The following is a 25901-nucleotide window of genomic DNA, read 5'->3' on the forward strand; positions in this document are numbered from 1 at the left end:
GCCTGTTTGAATCAGTATGTACATTATATACAGTAAAAGACAAAACTGTGCACATTGTTCCTTTTCTGCTTTCCATATTCTGTGGAGCCACAGCCTCCAGCGAAGTGTCTGAGGGGCTCCGAGTTCAGTGTAAAGCCCTGAGGCGTGGCAGGATGCCCCCCGTCTGCAACCTCTGCTCCAAAAACCGCCAGTTCATCAGGTCATCAGGCCTCCAGTTAAATGAAATACTCCTTTGGGTTTTCACCGGAGACATTCTGGGAGTCAGTCTGGTTGTTGAAAGGGAAATCTGGGCTGTCCTCCTGTTTGGCCCCCTTCACTTCCTGGTTTCGATACGTCTCTTTCCGCCGGTAGAGGAATCTGGCAGTTATCGCCAGGACAGTCACAATCACAAAGATCACCACTGCAATGACACCTGCAAGGTAGAGGACATTTACTCTGGCATGTTCAGACATTTTGGGAAAATGTATTAGATGAGAAGACTGATATTAATTTCATCTGTGTGAGTTTAGCACAGGTAGCTCTGGGACGTGTTTAGCCTAGCTTAGCACAAATACTGAAAGCAGTGGGAAAAGGCTAGCCTACATCCATAAAAAGTGCTTTCCCAACAACTAAAAAGCTTTCACGTTGTATCGTGAGCATTTAACACGTGGAGACAACACATGTTGATTTAACAAGCAGTTAGCTTAGCCTGTGAGCTATTTCTCAGAAGTAGCTGGACGCAGTGACTGCACACAGTCCCAAGAAGTTGCAGCCTTTCTTAATCAAAACTCAGGTTGACTGTTGGAAGTATTAGTGGCTAGCTTGCTAGCTAACAAGACACTACACAAGATACTTTTGGAGAGGTGTATTTCTACTTTGGGCTAAGCTAGCTACTTTAAGTATATTTAACGCATGTCTTTAGGACATAAATTCCTTGATATCACTGAATTAAAAACATGAATTAATTAATGACACTTGATATTTTGCCACATTACATAATGGTGCTGTGGTAATGCATCGTAAGGTTTTCAAATCACTTTGAGCTGCAACACTTTGTTACTTTATCAGACAAGAATAACATACATTTGACAACAATATGTATTATCTGACTTATACTGATTTTAAATCTCTAAAATTAGATCTTGTACAGTGAAATGAACTGAACCTTAAAGATGTGTGGAAGATGGGAAAACACAATTCTACAAAACATCTGTGTGTTCATCTCTCTGAATCCTGCAAAGCCTTGTTGCTTTTGTGACTGACACACTGGCTAAAGTAAATCCATCACCGTGGACTTCGGTCACAGAGCTTTGTGAAACTACTGTGAAGTCGAAACATGATTTCTGCCCATCTCTGCCTCCCCTGGGTATGACAGTACTTTCCTGCTGCACTCTGGTTGTTCTACTAATCTAACTTCAACACACAGTGAGCATAATTTCACATATTTGGATTCTTCTGTTCAGCACATTTCATTATCCAGAGAAAGTTTAATCTAATTGGAATTCCAAAATACAGCTGAAATCAATTTTTCACTGTATTACTTTAGTTTGCATTTTAAGAGAGTGTGAAAGTTTCTCCATCAGCAAGTAATTTCAGCGGAGGTTTAATTAGTTCAGCCGTCCTTTGTGCACCCAGATTTAATGGACACTTTTAAATGACTTTTGACTCTCTCACTTTTTTTCTATCTACACGCTTATAGCAACCATTTAATCTGCACTTTGAATCAATCTGACGGGCAGAAGAGCAAAAATTTAGCAAAAACGTTTTACTTTTGATTAAATCTTTTGCCCATCACATCACCTTTGCTGGCTTCCGGCAGAATATTGCTTATCAATTAAATATTGAGCGCAATCTCTGACTCCGACAGTCCAATACAAACATAATAAAAAGAGGTGAAACAGGTGACAGTACCTCCAATCAGAGCCGAGTCAGTCCTGATGGCATTGACTAAAGGTTGACCTGAACCCACTGAACCGGACTGGTCTACAGCAGAGAAAGAGAAAGGTTGAAGAAGTTAAAAGTTGGGAAGATAGAAGAAAGAAAAGAAAATGAGAAAACCAAAGGGCACCGAGAATCAGAAGAGGAGGTGTTGAGAAGAATAACGGAAAAGTAGAAATGATGTGGAGACGAAAAAATATAATAAAAAAAATATATACGGGTCAGAATAGAAAGAGAGAGAGCCAAGGACAGAAACATCACAGTATCATCATTCAGAGCAGACACAGCGAACACAGCAGCAGCTCTCCAAAGGACTCTATTAAGGCAACATCAAGCTGGATGAAAACAAGACCAGAGGAAAGAAGCGCTCGTGGAAACTCCCCTCTGTGGTCCCGATTAATTATCTCATCAAGCACATTGTCATGAGTCTCCGCAACAAGGTGTACATACTTAATGAGCTCATTATACAGTTTGAAATAGCAGCTCCTACCAAGAACAGATACACACAGAGAAACAAAGGGTGAGCGAAGGAAACGGAAAACACCCTCACACATTTCTATGCATACATATATAATTTCAGTGGCACAGTTCAACATGTAAATTTTATTTTTGTCTTTCAGCCAACCTGATCCATCACGAACATTACAGGCAAGGTGTACCGTAACTCCATAACTGCTGGATGTGTAAATAAGCAACTGTATGCTAACAAGTTCGCAGTATCAACTTTGTGATTGGTGATTTGTCAGTGTTGTGTTCACAAGTTGTTTCTGCTGCCCCCAAGTGGCCAAAAAAAAGGTGTTATTGCAGGTGTAAGTTTGTGGTAATTTGAATAATCACAATTTATTATAGTATTTGGGAACATGCAGCATGTACGCACAATAAAAACTGAAATAACTCATTTCGAGTTATCGATGGGCACATTACTGGGTAAAAATGCAGCGCCCACCTTAATCGATACTCTAGTCTAGTTGTAATTTATTAAATAACCAGAAACCAACAGACACACTGTGAACCTGGGACGTGTAGGGTCCCTGGGTGTCTGCTGCCTCAGGGCAGTTGCCAGCTTTGCCCGGTTGGTAATCCAGCCTTGTTTATGGTGAGAACATGTTGGTTCAGCACAGACAACAGTTCAAGAAACTGGCAACCAACACAGACCACTGCATCAGCAAAAAATAGCAATGAATACATAAGAAAGGTCAAGACGCGGTGTCGTGGAAGACTGGAAGAATCCCAGAACGGAAAATGTAACCTAGACAGTAAAAAAATATCACCTTACAGAAAATCCTAAGAATGATTTTTTTTTTACCACTCACCTGCCGACAGCCAAAGAAAATTAAAATTCCTGACAACTGAATGCTTTTAAACCCAAAACAGATCTCCTCTCACCCTAAATAACCTAGAAACAACCAATCATACATGAACTCTCTCCCACAATACTGCAAATGTTAAGCTAACCTAACCTACAAACCTGCCCTCTTACCTGACAGGTGGTGTGTGTTCTCTGCTGCGTAGGGATTGGCCGGAGCCGAGGAGCCGCAGTTGGACTGGACTAAAGGTCCGGTGATGATGACGGGGCTGGTGTCCGGGTGGAGCAGGGCAGCTTTCAGAGGGCTGATGGAGTTAAAGTGGACCACCGACAGACAGCCGGTAAAACCGAGAGACGCCAGCCTGGCCAGGTCTGGATCCATCTCGTCAGACTCTGGAGGGAGAAGGAGGAGACGGAGGCTTTGAACAATCCAGCAGAAGCAAAAGCAACGGCTTCTGTCTTGAATTGGATCCATAACATCAATCAGATTTCTTCATCAGATTTAAAAATGAATTTTTTGCCATGTGTTCCAAGAGACAATACAAAACTGCTCTGGAAGAAGGAATTATTACAATAATAATAATAATAATAATAATAAAACTAAAGTGGCTGTCAATTGTTTCCCATGAAACTCAATTTGTTTCTATGATTTTCTAGAAGTCATGTCATGAATCATGTGACAATTTCTTAAAAGAAGACTTTTTGGGAAGTTTGCTTTCTTGCCGAGAAGATTGATACAACTGCTTTAGCTTAACTTGGCACAAATATTGGAAACAGGGGAAAACGGTAATAAAATATGCCTCTAAAAATGAACATGTCCACATCTCATTTGTTTAATTAAAGTGGAGATATTTCATCCAGTGAGTGTTTTTTGCAACGTGGTTTTTAGAACACATGAACTAACTGGAACCCTTGACTGTTAAACAAAGAGCTCAGAAATAAAACGTATTATTTATTTGTACCAGTGATTGAACTTTTAACCTTTCGTCAACCAATAGGATGGCTCGCCCTATAATCCACGACACACACTGACAGCTTCATTGACTCTGCTTCACATTCCCTTGTTATCAGAGCGGAACAATAGTGGCAGCACATCGACTCTAATGATTAGCACACACACACACACACACACACACACACACACACACACAACCTCACGCACACACGCCCTCATTACAGTAGACAGACTGCCAATGACTCAGCTTCCAGTCTGCATGTATCACTCCACAGATGTGCACTCTCACCTCTATCTGTTCACTTTATTGACTTAAACCCCTTCATCATTCAGCAGTGTAAACAGCAGCTGTGAAAGCCGACATCACCGCTGTAAACAGCTGCATCAGTGTCTGTTCAGATGACAGAGAGGGGACTGTGGTTTTACCAGAACACATCTGCATGTTGATGAGAGCAGCAGGAAACATTGCTGCAGCCTGTAAGCTCCTCTCAGCTGATACACTCTTCACTCCATCACCTCTTGCCCCCTCTCTGTCTCTCTGTATTCCTTCCGGGTCCATTAGTAAGGCTGATGGATGACAGGGTTGGCAGGAAACGACAGAAAATCCACTTTCCTGCTGCTTTTCTGATCCTGATCTGACTCTCTGCCGCCTCTGGTTTGACAGAGGGGAGGACCGGTCACATGCTGACATGACGGGGTTAAAACACACCGAGCTGATAAGATATGCGCTGTCCATGTTTGCTACCACACATGGATTTTATATTGTACATTTAGTGGTTATGAATTATTTAACAACAGAATGTTTAAAAGCAGAAACCAATGACCATTTTGCTCAAAATATATATGTTTTTGGTTTTCTTTTCCCAAGTAATTACACTTTTTAGCACTGGCAGAGGCACTGGAAATAATAAAATAAATAAATAAAGAATACACCCACATAACACGTATTCATGCATGCGTGTGTGCAAATCAATCCAAATCTTCTGAAATCTCCTAAAACATAAACAAACAAATAAATGAAGCCATTCTTTCTTTATTTAGAGTACCACAATACACACATTGCTTTAAATATTCTAGTAAAGGGCCTCTTGAATAAAACAAATACTCACAGAACTCATGAACAGAACACTTATAGATATTTTGTATCTGTGCAAAATTAATCATTTTCTTTAGGTCATTATTTGGTGTTACCTGATGCATGCGTCTGATGAAAGCTATTTAGTAGCAGCCTCATGTTTTACTTGTAATAGTGAGTGTGTTTGAGTGCGTTTCCTTCTAAATTGCTGTGTCTCCGTCTCATTGGAGCGCCGAGCCTGCAGCCGGCGGCCTCTCAGCCCCTCATGTTATTAACAGCTTATATCTCAGTCCGTCTCTGATGGAGCCGCTCAAAGAGAACATGAATAAGTCATGACGCAGGCAATTACTGCCTCACCCCGACTGTTACAGGTCCCTGTCTGGGACTACACACAGGGGCTCAGTGAGGATGTGGTTTAACCCTCCCAGAGCGTGAGTTTTTCTTGCAGGCTTAAAAAGTTTAACTTGACCCTCATTTACTGATGCTAAACATATCTGTACTTGCCTCTAAACGCTGTCTCTCCTTTTATCTCTCCTGGTTATAATAGAACGTGAAAGGTGCTGCACATGATATTCACAGCAACTAATCAATTATGCATCAAGCTCTTCTAGATTTGTTTTGACAGCTAACTGGAAACCAGCATAGATCCATCCAGCATAATTGGAGTGAACTATGCACAAAGATGAGGAAGCAAACGAGCATTTCATAGTGAGATTGTGGGTTTGCATTATTATGTTTTACCTTATTGATTTATCTGATGTTCACCCATTTTAAAAATATTAACACTGATGAATACAATGTAGTTACATTATGTTATTAATGGCAGATACACTAAATAATGGACTACCAGTTAAAAATGAAGGAATCTGGGCGCAGCCTTTGCCACAAGTCGATAACTTACTTAACATAGACATGCTAACATAGCCACTGAATGAGTGTAAGGCCTATTAGCAACAATACACCTACCATGTTAGCTTGCTTATGTTTTGTAGCTGGCTATAATATTTAGCCATCTTCAGGCCTTTTGCAGCAGTTAACTGTGAGGTCTAGTTAAGATTAGAGATACTCGAAGTAGCTAAACTTCTGTTCCTGCAGCAGCTATATGACCTCCTGAACTGTCCGGCTCAGAATCCTGAACTCTCATGAAATTAAATACAGACATAATAGAAGACTCACCTTCAGACTAAAGGAGTTCTTACATTTTGCCTCACACTTCTTCAGATAACTTGAATAATATTTCCATTTGGAGCAAACAGCTGCAGCTACATTTATTTCTATAAATGTCCCTGCGTCAGACGAAGCCAAACATCTTAAAGCTGTTATTCAAATAAGTGTAAATCAGCGCTTTCTAACTAAAAAGGCCTTTTCTCTGCTTTTATTGCCTCCTCACTTACCGTGCACTCTGCCCAACTCCAGCGACTTGATGGTGTTGAATTCTCCGTCAGATGTCAGATTGAATTCTTCTCTGGCGTTTTGGTCGAGCTGAAAGAGGAGAATTATTTTCTAAATTAATTTTGGGAAAAAGTTCTAATGTTAAAGCCCCAAAGTGTAGCATCTGAAAATGTCTAATTTTGCAGACTCCTTGCAGTAGATATCTTATGATGTCTTAATGTTGGCCTGAGGATGACAGAAGAAAAAAAAAAAAAAGAGTCCAAGATGGGAAGGGTTCAACCCGTGGGGAGCGTAAACGTGCTCCAGAAACATTAAGACGTATCTTTTGGGAGTCAAAATACACCCAATTTTATGTAAATCTGTTGTAAATACTTGTTGAGATACCTTTCTCCAGACCAAAGTGCCCCCGTATGCCTTTAGAGTAAGATATAATGATTCAACATGATGGAAACTGATAAGATGAGATGCACCTCATATTTCATACTGTGGAGCCTCGCAACACAGTGAATCAGGAGGCTGCAAGACGAGGTCACCTTGTGTTTCATCTCAGGGTGTTGACAATTATACAGACACTCAGGCTGCTGGCTCCTGGTCAGATGAAGTTTACCTCATATATCATCCGGGGCTGTTGTTAACAAGAGATTCAGTAGATCCAGATACGATTACAATGCTTCATATTTCATCTGAAATGTTTTCTAATGTGTAGTTTGTCCCTGCTGCCCTGCCGTACCGACGTCCAGGACAGCAGCTGCTGGTGGCTGAACTGCTGACTGGGCTTTAGCACATAGAGGAATATCACAATAGTGCACCACAGTGCACACAGGGAGTAGATGGGACAGCCTGTGTGTGCATCTGTATGCGTGTCACTGTAGTTGCCCTTGAGATCGGCGCCTCATTTGACAAAGATGGAAAAAGGTTGATATTTGGCAGCCTTACACTTTGTCTACTCCGACAGCGAAGTGAAAGCAGCACATCAGCAACACAAAAGCAGCAGCTGCATCTTTTACTTTTGCACTTGCAGTCCAACACACAGCGTACGCACTTGTGTACATAAGTCAAAAGAAAACAGACTTGAAGGCCAAAAAGATGCGGAAACACTTCAAGTCACCCTATTTAGCATCTATAAGCAGTATATAAAGATTTAATAAATTGTTTAGAATACACTATAATGTACCTGCAGACACGCTAAATGTTCATTTGTGTATCTGTAAACAACTATAACTCCTTCTGTGGGCACCCATAAGTGGAAGCTGGTGTGTAAACAGATAATTAATGACAATATAGTGAAATGCAGATGTAATAATGTATGTCTTCATATCATTTCTGACAAATAATATAGATTAATAAACACACAAAAATGTCCTTATATTTGCGTATATACAGTGCTGTTCGTATACTGCTTATAAATGCCAAATAGGGGAACTTAAATGAAAGTGTCACAAAGAGACTGTTGGTGACTAACAGGATTCATTTCTTATCCAAAAAGGCCAACATGCCGAGAAATCTCTATAGTCGACCCCAGAGAAGCTATGTAATGGAGATTGTGCATTTCCTTAAACGTGCATTAAGTAATATTTCTGATATTGTAACTGAATAAATTGACTCTATGTAATGTGAAACAGTTGCACGTAGAAACCGCTGAGAATTAACATCCCACTCTGCAGCTTTACAGAGATTTTAAGTGTCTTTTGGCTCATTGTTTTTCCTTTACAGTACATTTAATGTGTGGTTGAGTCCATGTGTAACACTGCCTGTTTCCTGCCAATTAGTTCCGTCAATCTGAGTTTATGCTACGTGTCCAGCACCAATCAGCCGACAGACAAAGCTAGTGGGCGGCTGGAGAAGAAAGTGGAACGTGTTGAACAGCAGCTAAAAAGCGAGACATTTTAATGAGTTGATGGAGACCAAACCAAAGCAAGCTGTGTCTGTGTACGTGAGCAAGTGTTTGCTGAGGTGTTAGCTACAAGAGCGTGATGAAGTGATGAGGTGGTTTTACCTGCACAGACACAGAGTCTGTCAGTCTGCTGATGGTGACGGTGTGCAGCTGTCCGTTGGCCAGACTCTTCACTCTGCTCCTCAACACTTCAGCATCTCTGCTGCCGTCCAGCTTGTATCTCACCTCCAGCATATCTTCACACACACATCAAACCGTGGGGTTACATGTTAGATCTCACAACAAAGGGAAGCAACGTTTGAAAGAGCGAGATTTACGAATAAAACATCATCATCATTTCAAACGTGATAAGTTGATGATGATCTTTTCCTGAAATAGGCCTCATCATGTCCCGTAATCTTGGCCAACAGGGTAAACACACATTTAATCCTTCAAAGAAAAATCTGGATATCTTAAAGAAGAGGCTGCTCTAATAATTAACATTTCTATGTTATGAGGATAAGAGAGCTAATTCCCTTTCAATAACAGAACTAATCGAATTAAATCTAATTAATTCTCCTAATATTCAGAACATTAAGTGCCGATTTAACAAAAGGCCTCTGATGTCTTTAGAGAGGGCTATGAAATTACAGTTCGTCTTCCAAAACATCGTTTTTTATAGCATGTATTATATTAGTGTACATAAACATAATAATTAATATATTAAAGGCTATATATTAAAGTCTTTCCTATGAGTGAATGTGAAGTACTTATTAGTTATTGTAGGAGGACCTCCAGCTACCTGCTGCCGCGCTGATAACAAATTCATTCTTGAAAAGATGCCTTAAGTAGAAAGTTTGTGTTTGGGTTGAAGAGGTGTAACTGCAGTCGAGGGTAAAAAGAAATGAGCCATCTCAGGGCAAACAAGAGAAAGCTCTCTGGGATTTAATTGGACATTTCAGTTTAAGTGCATCTACCTGACGACTCCACGGTCAAAATGAGACCTTAATGCCCTGCTGTCCATCAGCTTTCTCTGACTCATTAACACCAGGAGAAATCCATTTACAGCTAATCTAGCAGCAAAGTGCTGATTTTATTAGACTCCTGGATGCTGAAAATGTCATTTTAAATTCAAAGTGCCTCCGACTACTCTTAAAAGCCAAACTCCCAACATGATTATTTCAAAGTTTATAAAACACATCTGCAAGTTTTCTGCTGTTTTATTCAGCGGCACACTGACCCGCCACCCATTAGCAGCCCAGCAGACCTTTATTCCCTCAGCATCACTCATCAGGTCTCAGTGATAAGACCAGAGAACACCTTTTTTCCCAGCCTGAGACAAAACATAATAACCGGCCCGGCTGGACGGATTAAAAGGCAGTAGAGGCTGACAGGGTGAATCCAGAGAGAGGAAAGATCCTGACAGATCCTGACAGATCTGGTAAAGCTGCAGAGCAGAGGAGAGGATGAGGAGGAGGAGGAGAGAGGAAGAAGGAAACGAGGAGAGGTCGATATCAGGAGAAGATGACAGGAATGAGAGAGAGTATGTGAGGAAGAGGGGAGGAGAGGTAAGATGAGACGCTGGGAGGAGCTGAGGAAGAGAGAAAAGTAATTGAAAAAAGTTGAGGGAGGAAGACGAAGAGGGGCGAAAAGGAAACTCTCTTGAATAGACTCGTAACCTCTGAGGTTTGAAAACTGTCGACAAAGACGAGGAGAGAACAAAAAAGGAGAAAATGAGGCAAAGCAAAGGGGAGTAATTACAGGGAAGAATGAGAAAAGACTCAAAAGAAGATTTGAGGAACATTATTGTCTTGAAGGTGAACGAAGGAGCGAGAAACTTGCAGAGAACGATGAGGAGAAGAAACGACAGTACAAACGTCCTCCAGTTAAATAATCGTGTTCAAACAGTATTCAAATGAATGAAACCCACAAAAAAGGGGAGGAGGCCATTAAAAAGGAAGAAGAATTAAATCAAGATGAGACGCTCCACCTCAAGCTCGAACATCCGCCACATAAACAAACCCCTTCAAAATAAAAGCCTGCTCACCGTGCTTGTTGATGAGCAGGGCCAGGTACTCTCTGTAGTAGGAGCTGACGTAGAACAGCACAGCAGGACTCTGGTTCGTCCTGAAGCTCAGGGAGACGTTCTCTCCTCTCAGCGTCATGTCAGAGTAGATGGAGGACGGCAGGGCGCTGCTGTTCCTGCTCAACTCGTACGGCTCCTTGAAGGTGTAGCTGACGGACGTCCCAGACTTGAAGCTGGCCGACACCTCTGGAGGAAGAGCGAGAGGTTGTTTTTGTTGTTGTTTGTTGATATACACCTTGGTGTTGTGAAAATAAAACTCATGAGCTCCTGACTGGGATCCACCACGCACGTCTGTTTACGAGCAGCACAGATAAACATGTTCCAGCCTTCACTGCAGCTTTAATAGTTTATTTGACTGAGAAATTGTACATTAATAAATATCGTTAACCAATTAAACACGTCACCCCGAGCTGTTTTCTTTCAGTTACTCATGTCACTGCCTGGTCTATAAAATGTAAAAACTAATGACAAATACCCATCAGTAGTTAGCAGAACCCAAAGCTTCAAAACGATCGCTTTATCTGAAAAACACTTCAAGAAACCGAAACGCAGGAAAATCCTCACATTTGAGAAGCTTAATCGGCAAATGTATTCTTATTTAATTTCCTTTTTTGTTGAATCACATCAACAATTATTTGATTATCAAAGTTATTATAGATTAACTTTTTGTCAACTGTGCAATTGTTTCAGCATTATTCAGTGTTGGAGTTCAGTTAAGTTTTTAATCCTACATGAACACGTTCTACTTTCAAACCTTTTTTTTTTCCTGCGTTCCACAAGGTGCTAAATTTTTTGCCAGTAAACTTATCAATTTCAAGGGGATGTTACAACACATATATTTAGACTGTGTTTACAGAGTTTGCAAACTTTAATGAACCTCCAAGGGAGGCGTCGGAACGACTCTGCACGTCTGATTAGTTAGCAGGAGAATAAAAAGATGTTCTCAGTATCTGCAGAGGGTTGAAACTAATTACAGAAAACTTTAGAACTGTTGAGTCTTTGCTTTAATTCTCAAACAGGAAACAGAGAGGAACTTCTAAAATATCAAACACAGCTAGAGTGCGTCACTGTGACTCACAAAGGCATCAAATACAAAGTGGCTTTCTGACTCAGCGCGACTCAGCAGATAAGTAGGTACAGTAGATATCGATATTCAGTGGGAGGAGGGTTAAGAGAGACCTTTTAAAGAAGTTGAAATGGCTGATCTCACTTAAGTTATTGAACTCATGGAAGGCATGAAGGTCAATGTGATGACTTAACACCAAACAAACTGCTAAAATAGACTCCAACACATCAAACAGACACTATTTGACATAACCTTTGATGTCATGTGGTTTCATGTGTTTCTTGAAGTGCAGTAAAAGCAATAAAAGGTTCTGTGAAATAATACAGATCCTTAACCTTTAGACAACAGCAGATAAACGCCCACACGTGGAGTTTGTCTTTCCTCATAGTTTCATTTGTATTTCCATAGAAGTTTGAGGTAATTCATCCAATTATAACCTCCTATATGCTCTAAAAGAGTTATCATCTTTACTGAGACTCAGAAAATGTTTCTCCTAAAAGAACTACAAGCTGACACAAGACATCCAAACAGCTTTAACCTTGGCTGTGAAGATATATGAGCAAACTGCAGTGCATGCAAAGCAGAAGGCGGGGACAGAGGCATGAAGTGACACTGAGCAGCATGTTACAAAGTGGTTGGACACGTCTACTACAGGGAGGTCAAGGCACCACTGAAGGCATGCTCCACCCACAATCCCAACTTTTGAATATCAAATACTTTAAAAAGTCCCTTTGGCCAAGTTTGTAGCTTGGATTCATGGTCACAAAGACTACAAAGACAGCAGTGGGTTCGTCAGGCTAGCCAATGACTGACCGCGGACAGACAGGTTAGGACCAGGAGGCCCGTGTTCGAACATACAGACACACTGGATTCAAATGGAAGTCGTGGAGACGTGGGTTACTGATATTCATCCACATTACAAGAAAAACTTAAAAACTGAGATTACTTAAAAAATCTACTAAGCAATATATTTTATATTAAAAATGAATCCAAATGTTTAATATGAAGTGATTTTAGTACTCAGGAACCTGCAGGGACTTATCACAAACCCTGCAGCTCTGCAGAGCTTTTTAGCCTCTTTTAACTGTTTTGGTGGCACATTTACTGTTTACTTCAGCGTGTCTTCATATGTGTGCACCTGTATGGCAGAAGACTCCAGTGTAGGCTGACAAGCCGCAGTCGCAGTGGAAGCCGTTGACTCTCTCCACACAGCGGCCTTGGTTCTGGCAGAACGAGCCGTAGCTGCTGCAGTGACCCGGGCAGCCGGGTCGAACCCCGGGTGTGATCCTCGCCCTCTCCTCCAGGTCCAGGGTGACGCCGTTCAGCTGCAGGGAGCGAATACAGCCCCGAAAGCCCTTCTGCCTGGACGCTGTGCCTCCTGACAACACAGGAAACAGGAAGGACGTCAGCACGAGCATTTACATTTTAGACATTCGTTCCCAGACCAAAGAGGTGACAGCTAAGGATCTACTCCAACACACCAGCACACTCTGTCCTCTTTGTCCCAGCCTTTCTTTTATTTCTTTGTGTGTTGACAAGGCCGTATGTTTTCTTTCTCACTAGTTTTTCACTTCTCCTCCTTCTGTCATCTACAGCAGATCCACATGTCGCTCTGCTCCGCCAGAAGCTCCAAACTGTCAACACTCTTCTGATGAAGTGACACAACAATGAGGCAACAAGCTGTAGGTGGAAAACAGTTTTAACTTTCATCAGCTGTCCGTCTGCCTGATCTCACGCTGGCTGCTCATTGGATGAGAGGCTGATTGTCTGTCTGCCTGTCTAACAGGACATGCTGCATGTGCTCACTTCATTCTTCAAAAATCAAACTCCGTTTTCAACATTGCACATTCCCCTCTGAGATGTAACACAGTCCCCTATTGTTCGCATAGTTCAAACATGACAACCTCCCATTTCTGCAAAGATCACAGATTGAAACTCTTATTGTGCTCAGAGCACAAACTTGGCAGCTCTTTGCTCTCAGAGTTTGAAGCTGACAACGTCCTATTGTTCAGCAGCAGCAGCTTTTCACACCAATAAATCACTGAGCTTCGTTTAGACTCTCCTCTCGGCCTCCTCGCTCCGCTCTGATTTGACTCGTATGAATTATTGAGCCAGCGAAGCAACACAGGATATGAAACCTGCCTCAACATTTCCTCTGACACAAAACTATGAATCCTTATTAAGTCCACTGAAAATCATTGTCCAACATTTAGGTATTAAGATTCAGGAGACTGACAAACTGTCCTCCTTGGAACAGGTAATCTTTAAATAATCCTTCATGGGGGTGGCACACTGACGGCCCTCACATGCACTCTAGTAATATGGCCGTACTTGATTATGGCTGCACTTCTTATGTAAATGCTTGTTGTATGTTAATCAGTGTCATAATCACATCAAGTGTAACACACTTAGTTAGTTTTCTGCATAATAATTCAGTTTGTTTCATCATAAAAACACCTTTTTAAAATGTAAATGTGATCAGACAGTTACCCACAAATCACCACACTTTGAACCACTTTGATAGCACCACTCCTAGAAACATGAAGCTGAAACAAGAATTCTGCTTTTTGATGCTAGTGTGAACAACAACCTTAAGATACTCAAGTTATTGACCTTAAATTACTGTGCGCAGTAACAATAGTAAGTAATCTTCGACTTGAACACTCACTTTCTACATGTGAACACTTTCTTCTCAAAATGTAAAGACACCAACTAAAAGAGTTAATACCTCTGACCAGAAGTATTTTTTTACTACTTCAAAGTGTTCTTTAAATGATATCCTCAGTGTTCCTCAACATGCAGACACAGGAGTCTGGATAATTTAACGGTACTGTAGGTTTGTGTTACGGCTATCAGCTGTAACTTTAACTTTTTTATCAAAGAAAAAGATATTTTCTAGATATTAGATATTTCATGTTGATTTAACCCGGAGAGTCTCAGTCCCATCAGAGCCTTGGGAGTGCACCGACTGCCATCTATGCAGAAATTGCATTGCTAGAAGGGTTAACATGGCATTATGTGTGTAAAAGTTGTGATTCCAGCAGGGACCAGAGACAGATCCCTGCAGACCACCACCTCAGAGAACAAATCAGAGAACAAACCCTCCTAACAGGGAGGCTGTCAGAGTGGTGAGGGTTTTAACCGCACATCCTGCTGCTCTTCAGCTCCAGCATGGATTACACTCTCTCCACATCAAATGGACACACTGCTTACAGCAAACACTTAAAAGAGCATAATGAGGGATTTTTGTGACGTGGAGATCAAAGGATCAAAGACTCCAAATGCAGACAAACTCCACCTCTGACCAAGCGAGCAGATCAGTGGGACCCTCAAGAGCATTTCAACCTCGTATCAAGCAGTACAACCTCTAGTGTCTCAACGTGAGATGAGTGTACTAAAGCACATGAGGACACAACAATTAGTGGAATGGAGATCAAAGTCTTCAAGCCTCAACATCAAGTTTGGAAAGAAAAACGTAGACAGAACGAATCCAAAACTTCATCTGCTGATGCTGTTCACAGGAAAATAACATGCTCCAGCGGTAGTTCTCAACCCTCTTTTGCACCACAGATTGTTTATATATTGACAATGTCGTTGTGAACAAGGGGTCATTACACTCCATCAGTGTGCACACTGTAAGATCAAGTTAGACTTGGGCGCTCCAAATCTGTTTTGCAGGTTTGCACCCGTGTTCACAAATTATGCAGGTTTTGGCTCAGACATGATCCTCACAACACACAATAATAAGCCTTGATATAAGTTAGAAAATGACAGAGGAAGAGAGGAACAGAGAGAGAGACACAGAGAAAGAAATTGGCGAGCATAAAAAGAAACTAAACAGGTCCGTGTTTTTGTGGTTACTTACTAAATTAAAAAGAATCAGACAGACCTTTCAAAAACACTCAGGTAGTTTTCACACGCAGATTTTGTGCACTGCTGAATGCACCAAGTTCAAGGAAATTACAACAAAAATAAAATATAATAGCCTATAGAGTTAAATGATTTAATTAATATTCAGCTTTTGATGTTAAATCATATAGTTGTCCACGGTCCAAGGGTTGGAAACCTCTGTCGTCGATAACAATGATACCAGTTTTCTCTGGTGTTGATGTCGCTTCACTGTCATGTGAAGGATTCGTGATGTTGAAATCAAAAGATATCTCGACACAGGCAGGTTTTCAACTAAACTCCGTGACTAAACTGTGTTTGATGCCACTGCAAAGAGGATCAGAATGAAACACAAAAGAACAACAGCTAACGTCGACTCGCACTACATCACTACAGGATGATCTGACGTCAATACTGCCGCATTTCGAGGGATATGTGAAGCGGAGATCAAAGGAATCCTCAAAATCCTCGTGCAGGAGGGTGCTCCGTCTGCACACGGCGGCAGAGAGCAAGAAAACGCTGTGTCGAGCACGTCAGTTGGTAGACAGCAATGCAGCACAAATATACAAAGGCTTAACAATCCAAACAGGACAAAATAATAGCTTATAAACCTTCACAAAGGAAGCGATTTCTGCTTTCATTGCTGAGCTCACTCAAAATTGCTGCGTGTGGATTTCTAGCACCTACAATACAAACAGCAATAAAGGAATTGGAAAATGAGCGATGCCGTGGATTATAAATCCATGCGAGGCAATAACACGGCTTATTAATCAAAACGATGGAATTCACTGTCGTATAAAGCAAGGCAGGATTATGGCTCGTAAATACAGTGTACATTGAAATATGGCTTATGAATTTATACAAACCAACACAGCGGCTTATGAGTCAAACAATGGAACAGTTTGCTTTATAAATCAAGACTGGTGTATACACAATGCATGTGGTACGATGGTTCATGAATTTAAACAAGCCAATGCTGAATCCAAATAACTTAAATATTTTTGCCTAAAATACTGTATGTCTACGGGGAGGGATTGTGTGCTCATGAATAAATTGTGAATTGTACACAGTAAGATATTTTTTATGTACATAGTAATCCTGCAGAGCCAACAGTCACACAACGAGCCCCAAACACAGAAATGAAAACATCTCCTTCAGCTCTCCACCAATTTTACACATCAAGATTTTATGCTAGTCACGAGGATACTACTCATAATATAATAATAAAATAATAATAATAAATCTTCTGTTTAAGAAAATTACCTGAGTATCTCGTCTTGTGTCTTGAGGCTGTACTGAGAGAAATGCTAACATGCTCACAATGACAATGCTAACGATGCTGATGTTCAGCAGGTAATGTTCAGCATGTTTGCCACCTTAGTTTAGTGCTTTAGCATGTCAAAGAAACATGTGGAAATTAACACAAAACACAAAGTACAGCTGAGGTTGAAGGGAAGATGATCATAAAACGTATAACAGTATTGGAACATTTACAATTTTGATGCTAGAGGAAAAACAGCTCTGTGAAGTACACACTGTGTAGTACACACTACTGTGTAGTGTGTAGAGAGGGGACCCCTATTACTGTAACTGTTACACCGCCCAACAGCATGCTGGGTACACGTTAGCAGTCACAGGAATCTACCTTTTGCTTTCTCCAAACAGTTCTGATCTCGATGCTGCTCAAGTCACCGCTCCACTCAAAACAAGACAAGTCAGAACATCGTACTACAAACATCCATTACCAAACCAATCTGGGGATAAATACCAGCACATCTCCATTCAAACACACAAATCTAGCAGACTTATTCCAGTGTACTGCACTGATAATTCAGAGGTAAACACATACGGGTTTAGGCTGATGGCGGTGACCTCAGAGCGGATTATTGGCTAAACACATTCAGCCAATCAATGTTCACCTTGATTTCCCTGCTGCTTCTACCTTCGTCCAGTCTCATCAGCGTTTGTCGGTTTGTTTTCCCTCCACAGTGTGTGTTTACTGATATGAAGCGACATGCACAATATTTGCAGGACGATAAAACCTGATAATAGCCGTGTGTTTTCTCCTGAGAATCTGAATAATAGAAGTGAACTGATGAAGAGTTGAGATAAACAGGGCTGCAGTATTGATTGAGTTCGTATTAAAGAGGGTTAATTACATGACTGCTTAATGAACCACTAAGAGGTTCAGCTTCATTTACACAGTATTTAAAGACCCTCACAGCAAGAAATCACATCATACACTACACTAGTACTCTCTGATGCGTGCTTATTTATTAAATGTGATTATTGATCAGTGGTCAGAAACCGTCGACTCAGCACTTTCATATCCAGTAGTGCTGAGCAGCTGATGGCATTTGACCAAAAGCAGTTCAGCACCTTAAAACAGAATATTTCTCTTCCTTTTAAAGTATATAGGACTGTATGAACCGTACTGTGTTTGGATTCCAGTCTGTTGGGAGTTTACACTGCAGGGCTTTGGAAGAAGAGGAAGTAGAAGCCCTATTGATTAGACATACACACTAAGGACCTTTCACATCCAATACTGCTGATTAAACAACAGGATTCAGTCGATAATAGATTAGCATGTGTGAAAAAATAGATAATATTTTTTGCGTTTTTCTGAGGATACAGTCTGGAGGATGACATCCTGTACTACGTGCTACTGATTTCTTAACTTTACTTGCCTCGTAGGTTTAGCTGAGCTTTCACGGAGAGGTGCAGTGCCAAACCCCGTATTGATAAATGTGCCAGATTGGCATCTTCCATATTTAGCACCACTTGGTGGCATTTAGTCAATAACAGCTTAGCATGTGTGAAACAGCTGTTTCAAAGCAGAGGAGTTGGGCTTTCTACCTTTTCTCCTCTGTAAAGCCACAGCAGCACTTTCTCTTTACCTGAAATGACGATACAGAAGTATAACTAAAGAGTATATCCAATGGTTAGATAGACGTTTCGGCTGATATTAAATCTAAAAGTCGTTCATGTTATCATGTATGCATTATTTTTAAGAAATGTGTGTATGTATATATAAAAATATTTTGTATATATCATTTTTTTATATTCCTATAACTTTAAGTATTTCAGTCTTTGATAGTATCTGGAGGGTCGTATTTTAAGTGTTTATTGTATGTATATTTTTTGCCTGATCACTTCACTGTGACATGACCAGTATGTAATCAGTTTTCTTTGGTCGATATACAGTATATCTTGGCCATTTGCCTGATGAACACTCTGTACGATCGAAACATTAAAGATTTGGGAGCTTTAATCCAGTGTGCGGATCCTGTCCTGTATCTGTTACCCTCCACGTGGTCCTAAATATAGGACACGACGTGCACACAGCTGCCTTCCTGCAAAACAATGACAGTCAGAGCTATATTAAAGCAGTATGTGTCATGCTGTTAATTGGTATTCAACTTCACATGGCTTCATTGTTATGCACAAAATGGAGTGTTGCTGCCTGAACTACTGGTGCATCAATCACAAATACAGAAATATGCCAAACAATGGCAAATTGCAGTAGGAAAGAGGAACATCTGTCACAGCTGGACTCTAACCAACAGACAGAAAAACACTGAACACAATAAATTGGAGAAATGGAGAACAAAGAAGATATTGAATGAGAAGATGTAATATATACACTAATGTACTAATGAGGGAACTGTCCACATGTGTCTCATCCTCACCTATGAACAGCTGGCTGTTGAGCTGCAGGTGGAAGTGTCCGTCAGCAGGAGCCTCCTGTGTGGCGGCAGGAAGTTCATCCAATCGAAGCGACGCCTCCTTGACGTTCCGCTCGGCTCGGACTCGATGCCACCGGTTGTCATTCAGGGCCTCGCTCGACTCCACGTGAACCTCCAGCGGCCCGTTACCCACATCGAAGGAGAAAACCACCCGAGTGGAGGCTGATAGACGGGAAGAAGAAAAGGAGACAGACGAGACAGGAAAGGGGAGTCAGAGGTAAAGGTATGATTTATGGAAAAGACGGCAAACAAAGAGGAAAACAAATAGAATAGAGAGGTAGGATCAATGAACGAAAGAGAATTATGGTGTGAGTCAGGATTGAATGAGTAAATCATCAGGCCGGTAGACTATGAGTAGACCACTTTTAACATAATTAAAATTAAACGACTCGTTACAAGAGATACGTGTTTTTTGTCAGAGGGAAAAGTCACATCACACCTAAAGATTCAGACTGACTTTGTTAGCATAGAAAAAAACTACAGGGCTCCCATGAAAAAACTATGAGCGCCGCAGCATGGGTACTACGTCACCACAACTTTGTTTCGTCCATATGCACAAAATTCACCAACACTCTCCCCTAAAGTCAGTTTTCCAACTTTCTATCTGTGATCTCTGCTGTCTAAAAACATCTACAACGTCTGGGGCTTATGGGAAATGGTGTTTGTTAAAGGCAGCTGAGACATAAATATTGAATGAAAACAAAATTTGATTGTTTTTCAAATTCTATCCTCCTCATCTCCACATGTGACGCGAGCCCCGCGACACACTGTTGAGAACGGTTTTGTTCCAAGGTTGGATTTTTTAATAATTAGTGTCGTTACAACTGTTAATGGGATTTTGAATGAATGATTTCTTGCTTCTGCAACAGAATCTGGAAGTTTCGGGTTTCACTTCAAGTGGTCTGCTCAGCTCGCGATACAAGATGAAACAATATCCCAGCATCGTCGGGTAACATCATTTAGAAATGGTTCTCGGGCTCAGCCTCAGTGTTACAGAGCGATCTGAGGCAGCTGGAACAACCACACTGACAATGATTTCCCCCGAGGAGAGAGGCTGTTGGTGCAGCAGTGTCCCTGTATTAGATTCTGTGTTTGTGTCTCTTCAAATCCCACTTCTATGAAAATGCAAAATGCAGCACGATACAAAAACGGCAAACTAAATCAAACAAAGCCAGTGAAATGGGCTGATTGAGCTTCAAAATGCAACCACTCTAACAACTGATTCAAGGCATCTATACAAGATTTACTAAACTCCAGACACCCTGTGTGCCCATGAACACGTATTCTTATACCTAGCTGCAACCATAAGCATAGTAAAGAACACCCTTGTGGGTATATCTGCCATATTTTAAATGGTAACACGCCAAGAAGGGCTGTAAAGTTATAACACCTACCCAGCCACGAAGTTGTTGTACCCATAAAGTAAAGAAATACCCTCTTGGTTATTGCTGTCCTGTCATGTACGTCAGGCAACAGCTAGAAAGCTAAGCAGAAAACAGAGAGCTGAAACTGAAAATATTGTCCAAGCAATGAAGACAGGAGCCTAAAGTAAAGCAAAGAAGAGCTGATCTCTGATCGCTCTCATTCTCAGCACCTAAACCACCCTTGAAGCAAAGCCATCTCCACAAAAAATGTTTTTTCCAGTTTGGTGTGGAACAGCTTTACACAGAGCCCTGATCTCAACCCCAGCCAACACCTTCAGGATGAACTGGAACACTGAGTGTGAGCCAGGCCTGATCTCCCAACATCAGTGGCCGACTTCACTAAAGCTCTTGCGGCTGAATGGGAACAAATCTTCCAAAGGTTCCAAAAAATGTGTGGATATTGTGGCTTCCCAGAAGAGTGTAGGTTGTTATAGCAGCAGATTAGCGCACACAGATTTGAAATTACATGTTTAACAGTCACATATGGGTGTAATGTTCAAGTGTCGAGTGGTTAATGTAGTCGAGTGTGAGACTAAGCTGTTAAACTTTGTGTTAAAGTTGGAACAGGAAGGTCAAGACAGCTGAGTTCAACCTAAAATAAACAATATTTTTCCTCCAGGATAGTTTGATAAAGATTAAGTCTGTAACCTCTGGGTTTTACACAGATCCAGTTTAAGACTTTGACTTCCAGGTTTTACTGACACATCCCTCTAATCCAGATTAAATCCTCACCCTCCAGCTCCTACTCACAGCTCAGTTCGATCCGGATGAAGTCTTTGATGCCCAGGTTTTCGAGGAACACACCAGAGGAGGCCGTGGTTTTAAACAGGAAGGAGATATCTGCGCTCAGCTCTCCGTGGAAGGTGGGAAAGTGGAGGTACGACGTCTCCTTGTCGAAAAACGCAGCGTTCCAGAAGTTCTCTGAGAAACACAATGAAACCTCACCGTCAAGATCTTTAAATGGGAATCACGTAGCAAGCAAATGAGGCAACGCGTTCGGCTAATGAGCGTACACAAGGGTAGGATTTCTGTTACGCCGTCTTGTTTGATTAATCATGCCAAACATTTATTTATCTATCTGCTCGGGTAGATTTAGAACGGCTGTAATTACGAATAATTGAGAGAAGGAAAAACAGCGTGCTACTTTGATTTACCTTGTAATGCATTTAATGAGAAGAAAGTATCAGAGTGTGGAAACTTAAAAGGAAATATGCATTAGCAACAGTTCTGCTAATGATAATTAGCTCCTAGATGTTGAGGTACTGTACTCAGAAGAATTCATGTACCACGTAATTGGCATGTGGAATGAAACATTAAACACCTAATCCTGCATTTCCATATCAACAATAGGCCTGAGAGGAATTAGTCTCTCAGGAATAAAGAGTTACTATTTTCACTTTGGTGCTTTATAAAAACAAACAAACAAACACTGGCTGATTTGCTGAATGTAGATTTGACCTATTTTCCCATTTGAGTTCTTACATCAGTTGGACAAAACAGGAAAGAGGTGACAGTATTTTCCATAACCAGAAGATTTCTGTCATCTCTCCATCGTGTGTAACCAGGCAACCAGAGCTGGACTTACTGTCTCCATGACAACGGAGCGGCCCCACCCTGTAGGCGGCCTCTGACCCCGGCCTCTGGATGTCGCCCAGCACCAGAGACCTGATGGGGAGGATCTCCTTATGGGTGAGCAGGCCTGAGTCTTCAGCCCTGGAGGAGGAGGAGGAGGAGGAGGAGGAGGAGGTGGACAGAGATGAAGAAGAAAAAGGAGGAGAAGGCATAGGAGATGATGGAGGGGTAGAAGAGGAAGGCGTAACAGAGAAAGAAGTAAAATTAGATTAAAAGAAAATAGGAGAAGAAGAACAATAAGGAGGAGGTGAAGAGAGGAAGAAGAAGACGAAGAAGAAGGAGAAGAAAGAGGTGAAGAGAGGAAAAATGCAAAGGGAAGAGGAGTGCAGAACAGGACAAAGAGATGGGCAGAAGAAGAGGAGGAGAAAAGGGGGAAGAGGAGGGAGGAGTAACAGAAGAAGAAGCAGTTGAGAGAGAGAATAGTTGCAAAAGAAGGAAACATGGAAAAAGAACAAAAGGAAGTAAGAGGAAGAAGAGAAGGAAACAGAAGCAGAGGAAGTGGAAGGAGAAGAGTGAGTAGAAGAAGGAGGACAATTAAATAAATCATCGAAGAAAAAATAACTTAATTATGCTCAGTTGCCTGCAGACACAAACTGTACTGCTGAATCACAACAGTTTTCCAGGAGGAGCCCGGTCGTATCACAGCCACCCTGACGCCCATCACTCCATCTATGCCAATTTCTGTGACAGCTATTTTCCAAAAGAGCCCTCCAGACAGACAGTTGAGTGAGCAGCTCTGTCCATTTACACCCATGTTCAGCTTTATGCACTTCTGATAATCAAGGTGTCGTGTCTTGCTGTCAGGTGAGAATTTTCCAGGACGCATTCTCACAGCTTCGAGGATCTGATGAATGGCCTGGTGTAAAAACAGTTTGACAGTTTGGTCCGAGAGGAAGAAGGAGCTGAGGTGTGAAGAAGATAGTAGGATCGGTCACAATATAACAAATAGTCAAGACATTGTTCTTCCCAGTCGACCTAGTTTTCCCTCCTTACAGGTAGCAAACGCCTGAATTCACTGAAGTGTGAAGAGGGTGGTACAATATAAAGCTCTAAGTTCGTGTCCATGCACAACAACAGATCACATTCAATTTCTTCTAAACAAAATCACAGTTTTTGTAAGTCATTGATTTACATCGAGTTAAGACTGACAATCGCATCTGTTTCAACATTTAAATGTGTCATAGTTAGCGTGTCTCTATATATTTGATGTATCGTTTTTAATTCTTGTGATTGTTCTTACAATTTTGCTGTAAATATTTGTTGCATGTTTTACTAACGTTTAATGTAAACAGTTTTAAACAAACCAGCACTTTAAATAAAATAGTATACTTGTAAGAAACCCTCTAGAAAGCAAGTGCAACAGAGAACAATGCAGTCCAACACAACAATACTTAGTCATAAAAATGACCCGTGGAATCATCACCTCAACAACAATCTTCAACAGTTTTACAAAGATAACATCTATTGCAAAGCTGTAATATTGGATTGCATTATAATGTAAGTATTTTCGCTCAGTGTGTCAGAGAATAGTTTGAGACTACCTCAATCTAAATAAAGACATAAACAAGAGCAAATGAGCATTTATAAAGCATATTTATAAAGTTCAGTACCACTCCATGCGGTCGGCGTCACAGTTGCAGTAGTGTTGTGGGTCCACACAGTCGCCCTGCAGGCCGCAGGCACACTGCTGGCTGCCCGGCTGAGCTCCGCCCCAATAGGCCTGGACACGACCGGGACCGGGACCACCGAGCCACCAGCTGAACGGAGAGCCCTCTGAAACACACACACACGAGCAAACACATTCTTAACGTCTCTGATGTCCGACAACGTGTTATCGTCACCTCTTATTCAGTCAATTTCAGCTTTTAGCAACAACACTGACCGTCACGAGACGTCCAATCATTTCCCACAGAGCCAAAACACCTGACCCATACGTGGATGGTCAAAACGTTAGCTAAGTTAAAGTTAGTGAAACCTCAGCTTGATGCTTTATGGATGATCAAATCTCACAGTTTTGTCATTTCCTTGATGGATGTGATTTTGCTTCACCAGCAGATATTCTTCTTGGCAAAAAAGTTGATTACAGCCATAAAAGATTCCCCATTCCTCTACAACAAAATGAAGCTTGGAGAACGGCTCATCAGTTGTTGGTGTAATCAGTAACTTCAGGTTCTAAAAACAACAATCTATCTGAGGGATGCAGCTTATTTTCACTGGTCAAAACTTTGTGAAACCCCTACTCACAAAACACCCTCTTTCTACTGTCCATAATGCACCAAAAGATGCTTGCAGGACACAAAAGTTACACAGATGCACTTTTTCTGGAAATACTATAAGATGTATTGTGTCCAAAAATGAACTGGGCTGTGAGAAAGTGCTATATGGAAAGAGCCCCCACCTCTCGGCCTCTTGAGATGAATGCAGCGTTTGAAGCATAATGTTCGCCAGCTCCTACCCCTAACACTGAATATATTGTTTTTGGATGGAGGACGATGATAGTACACAGTGAAAAATGTATTTCACACGGTGAGAGTGTGTCGGTGGAGAGGAGTGAGAGAAGGTGATTGGAAAGGTCTCTGTTGAGTCAGCGCTTCTTTATTTTCCCAGAGAGCAGCAGGGAGTTTATAATGGAACTTCTATGTCTCGACCCATTCTTCCTTTTCCACCACTTTCACTATTTTCATCCATCATACTACCCCCGCCCCCCCCCCCCCCCCCCCCAAAAAAAAGTTGCTTCACCACTGAAATGTCTCTCTTATATAGTCTTTGTAGTTCCACAGGAGAGAGACTCTGAAGATGTGTCCTTACAATCAATAGTTTAATCAATGTCCACTGGATAACAATCAACAGAATGCTTGATAAATGACTAATCCATTATTTGACTCACGGTTTCAGCACTTTTTTCTGCTCAAATACGACTAACAAGACACAGCGGTGCTTTGAGCTAAATGCTCAACATCAGCATGCTAACACGCTCACAATGTCAATGCTAATATCCTGAGGTTTAGCAGGTATAATGTTTACCATGCTCACCATCTTAGATTTGCATATTAGCATTTGTTTTGCAAGTATTTGGTCATAAACCTGACCTGATTTCATGGAATCCATCCAATCTAACTATTATAGTTATAGTAGTTATAGTTATAGAGATATTTCAGTCTGGACCAAAGTGGTCCACAAACCTAGAGTCATACTGATAGCATGGCTAAAAACTGAATGTTATCAAACGAACAGATGCCCCTGATGTGTCTGGCCGTGACTACGCTGAATGACGCTCTGTTTTTCTTGTACGGGGACTTTGCATGAAAGCGTAAGCTGGTTGCATTAACTGCTACCAAGACAAAGTCAATGGAAATTCAAAGTGATTCTCCCTCTTTTTTCTAATACTCACCACCTCTGAGTCAATACAAGCACAAGAAAACACGACTAAACAAAGAAAACACTGATCTAACTCAATACTCATTCCAAAAGGAGAAGGTATTAAACTAATCCCAAATAATCAATATGTCTGAGTCATTTGTGAAAGCGAAGAAAATCCCTG

The 25901-nt window shown here is 41.3% G+C and overlaps 1 protein-coding gene across 1 annotated transcript in view; it reads right to left on the minus strand.

Annotated features, from left to right (window-relative positions):
* Positions 1-215: 215 nt before the first annotated feature.
* The window catches only part of LOC139296758 (contactin-associated protein-like 4), an 81497-nt gene continuing 55811 nt past the window's right edge, over positions 216-25901 (minus strand). The window contains exons 14-24 of the mRNA XM_070919260.1: positions 23971-24133; positions 22314-22441; positions 21479-21649; positions 19248-19466; positions 12809-13048; positions 10566-10790; positions 8642-8775; positions 6648-6735; positions 3398-3616; positions 1891-1962; positions 216-412 (exon numbers count right to left, since the gene is read on the minus strand). Coding sequence (XP_070775361.1) covers positions 216-412; positions 1891-1962; positions 3398-3616; positions 6648-6735; positions 8642-8775; positions 10566-10790; positions 12809-13048; positions 19248-19466; positions 21479-21649; positions 22314-22441; positions 23971-24133 — 1856 coding nt within the window. The remainder of the gene's footprint in view (positions 413-1890; positions 1963-3397; positions 3617-6647; positions 6736-8641; positions 8776-10565; positions 10791-12808; positions 13049-19247; positions 19467-21478; positions 21650-22313; positions 22442-23970; positions 24134-25901) is intronic.

Source organism: Enoplosus armatus, chromosome 14 (genome assembly GCF_043641665.1).
Source record: "Enoplosus armatus isolate fEnoArm2 chromosome 14, fEnoArm2.hap1, whole genome shotgun sequence".
NCBI classification, from domain to species: Eukaryota; Metazoa; Chordata; class Actinopteri; order Centrarchiformes; family Enoplosidae; genus Enoplosus; species Enoplosus armatus.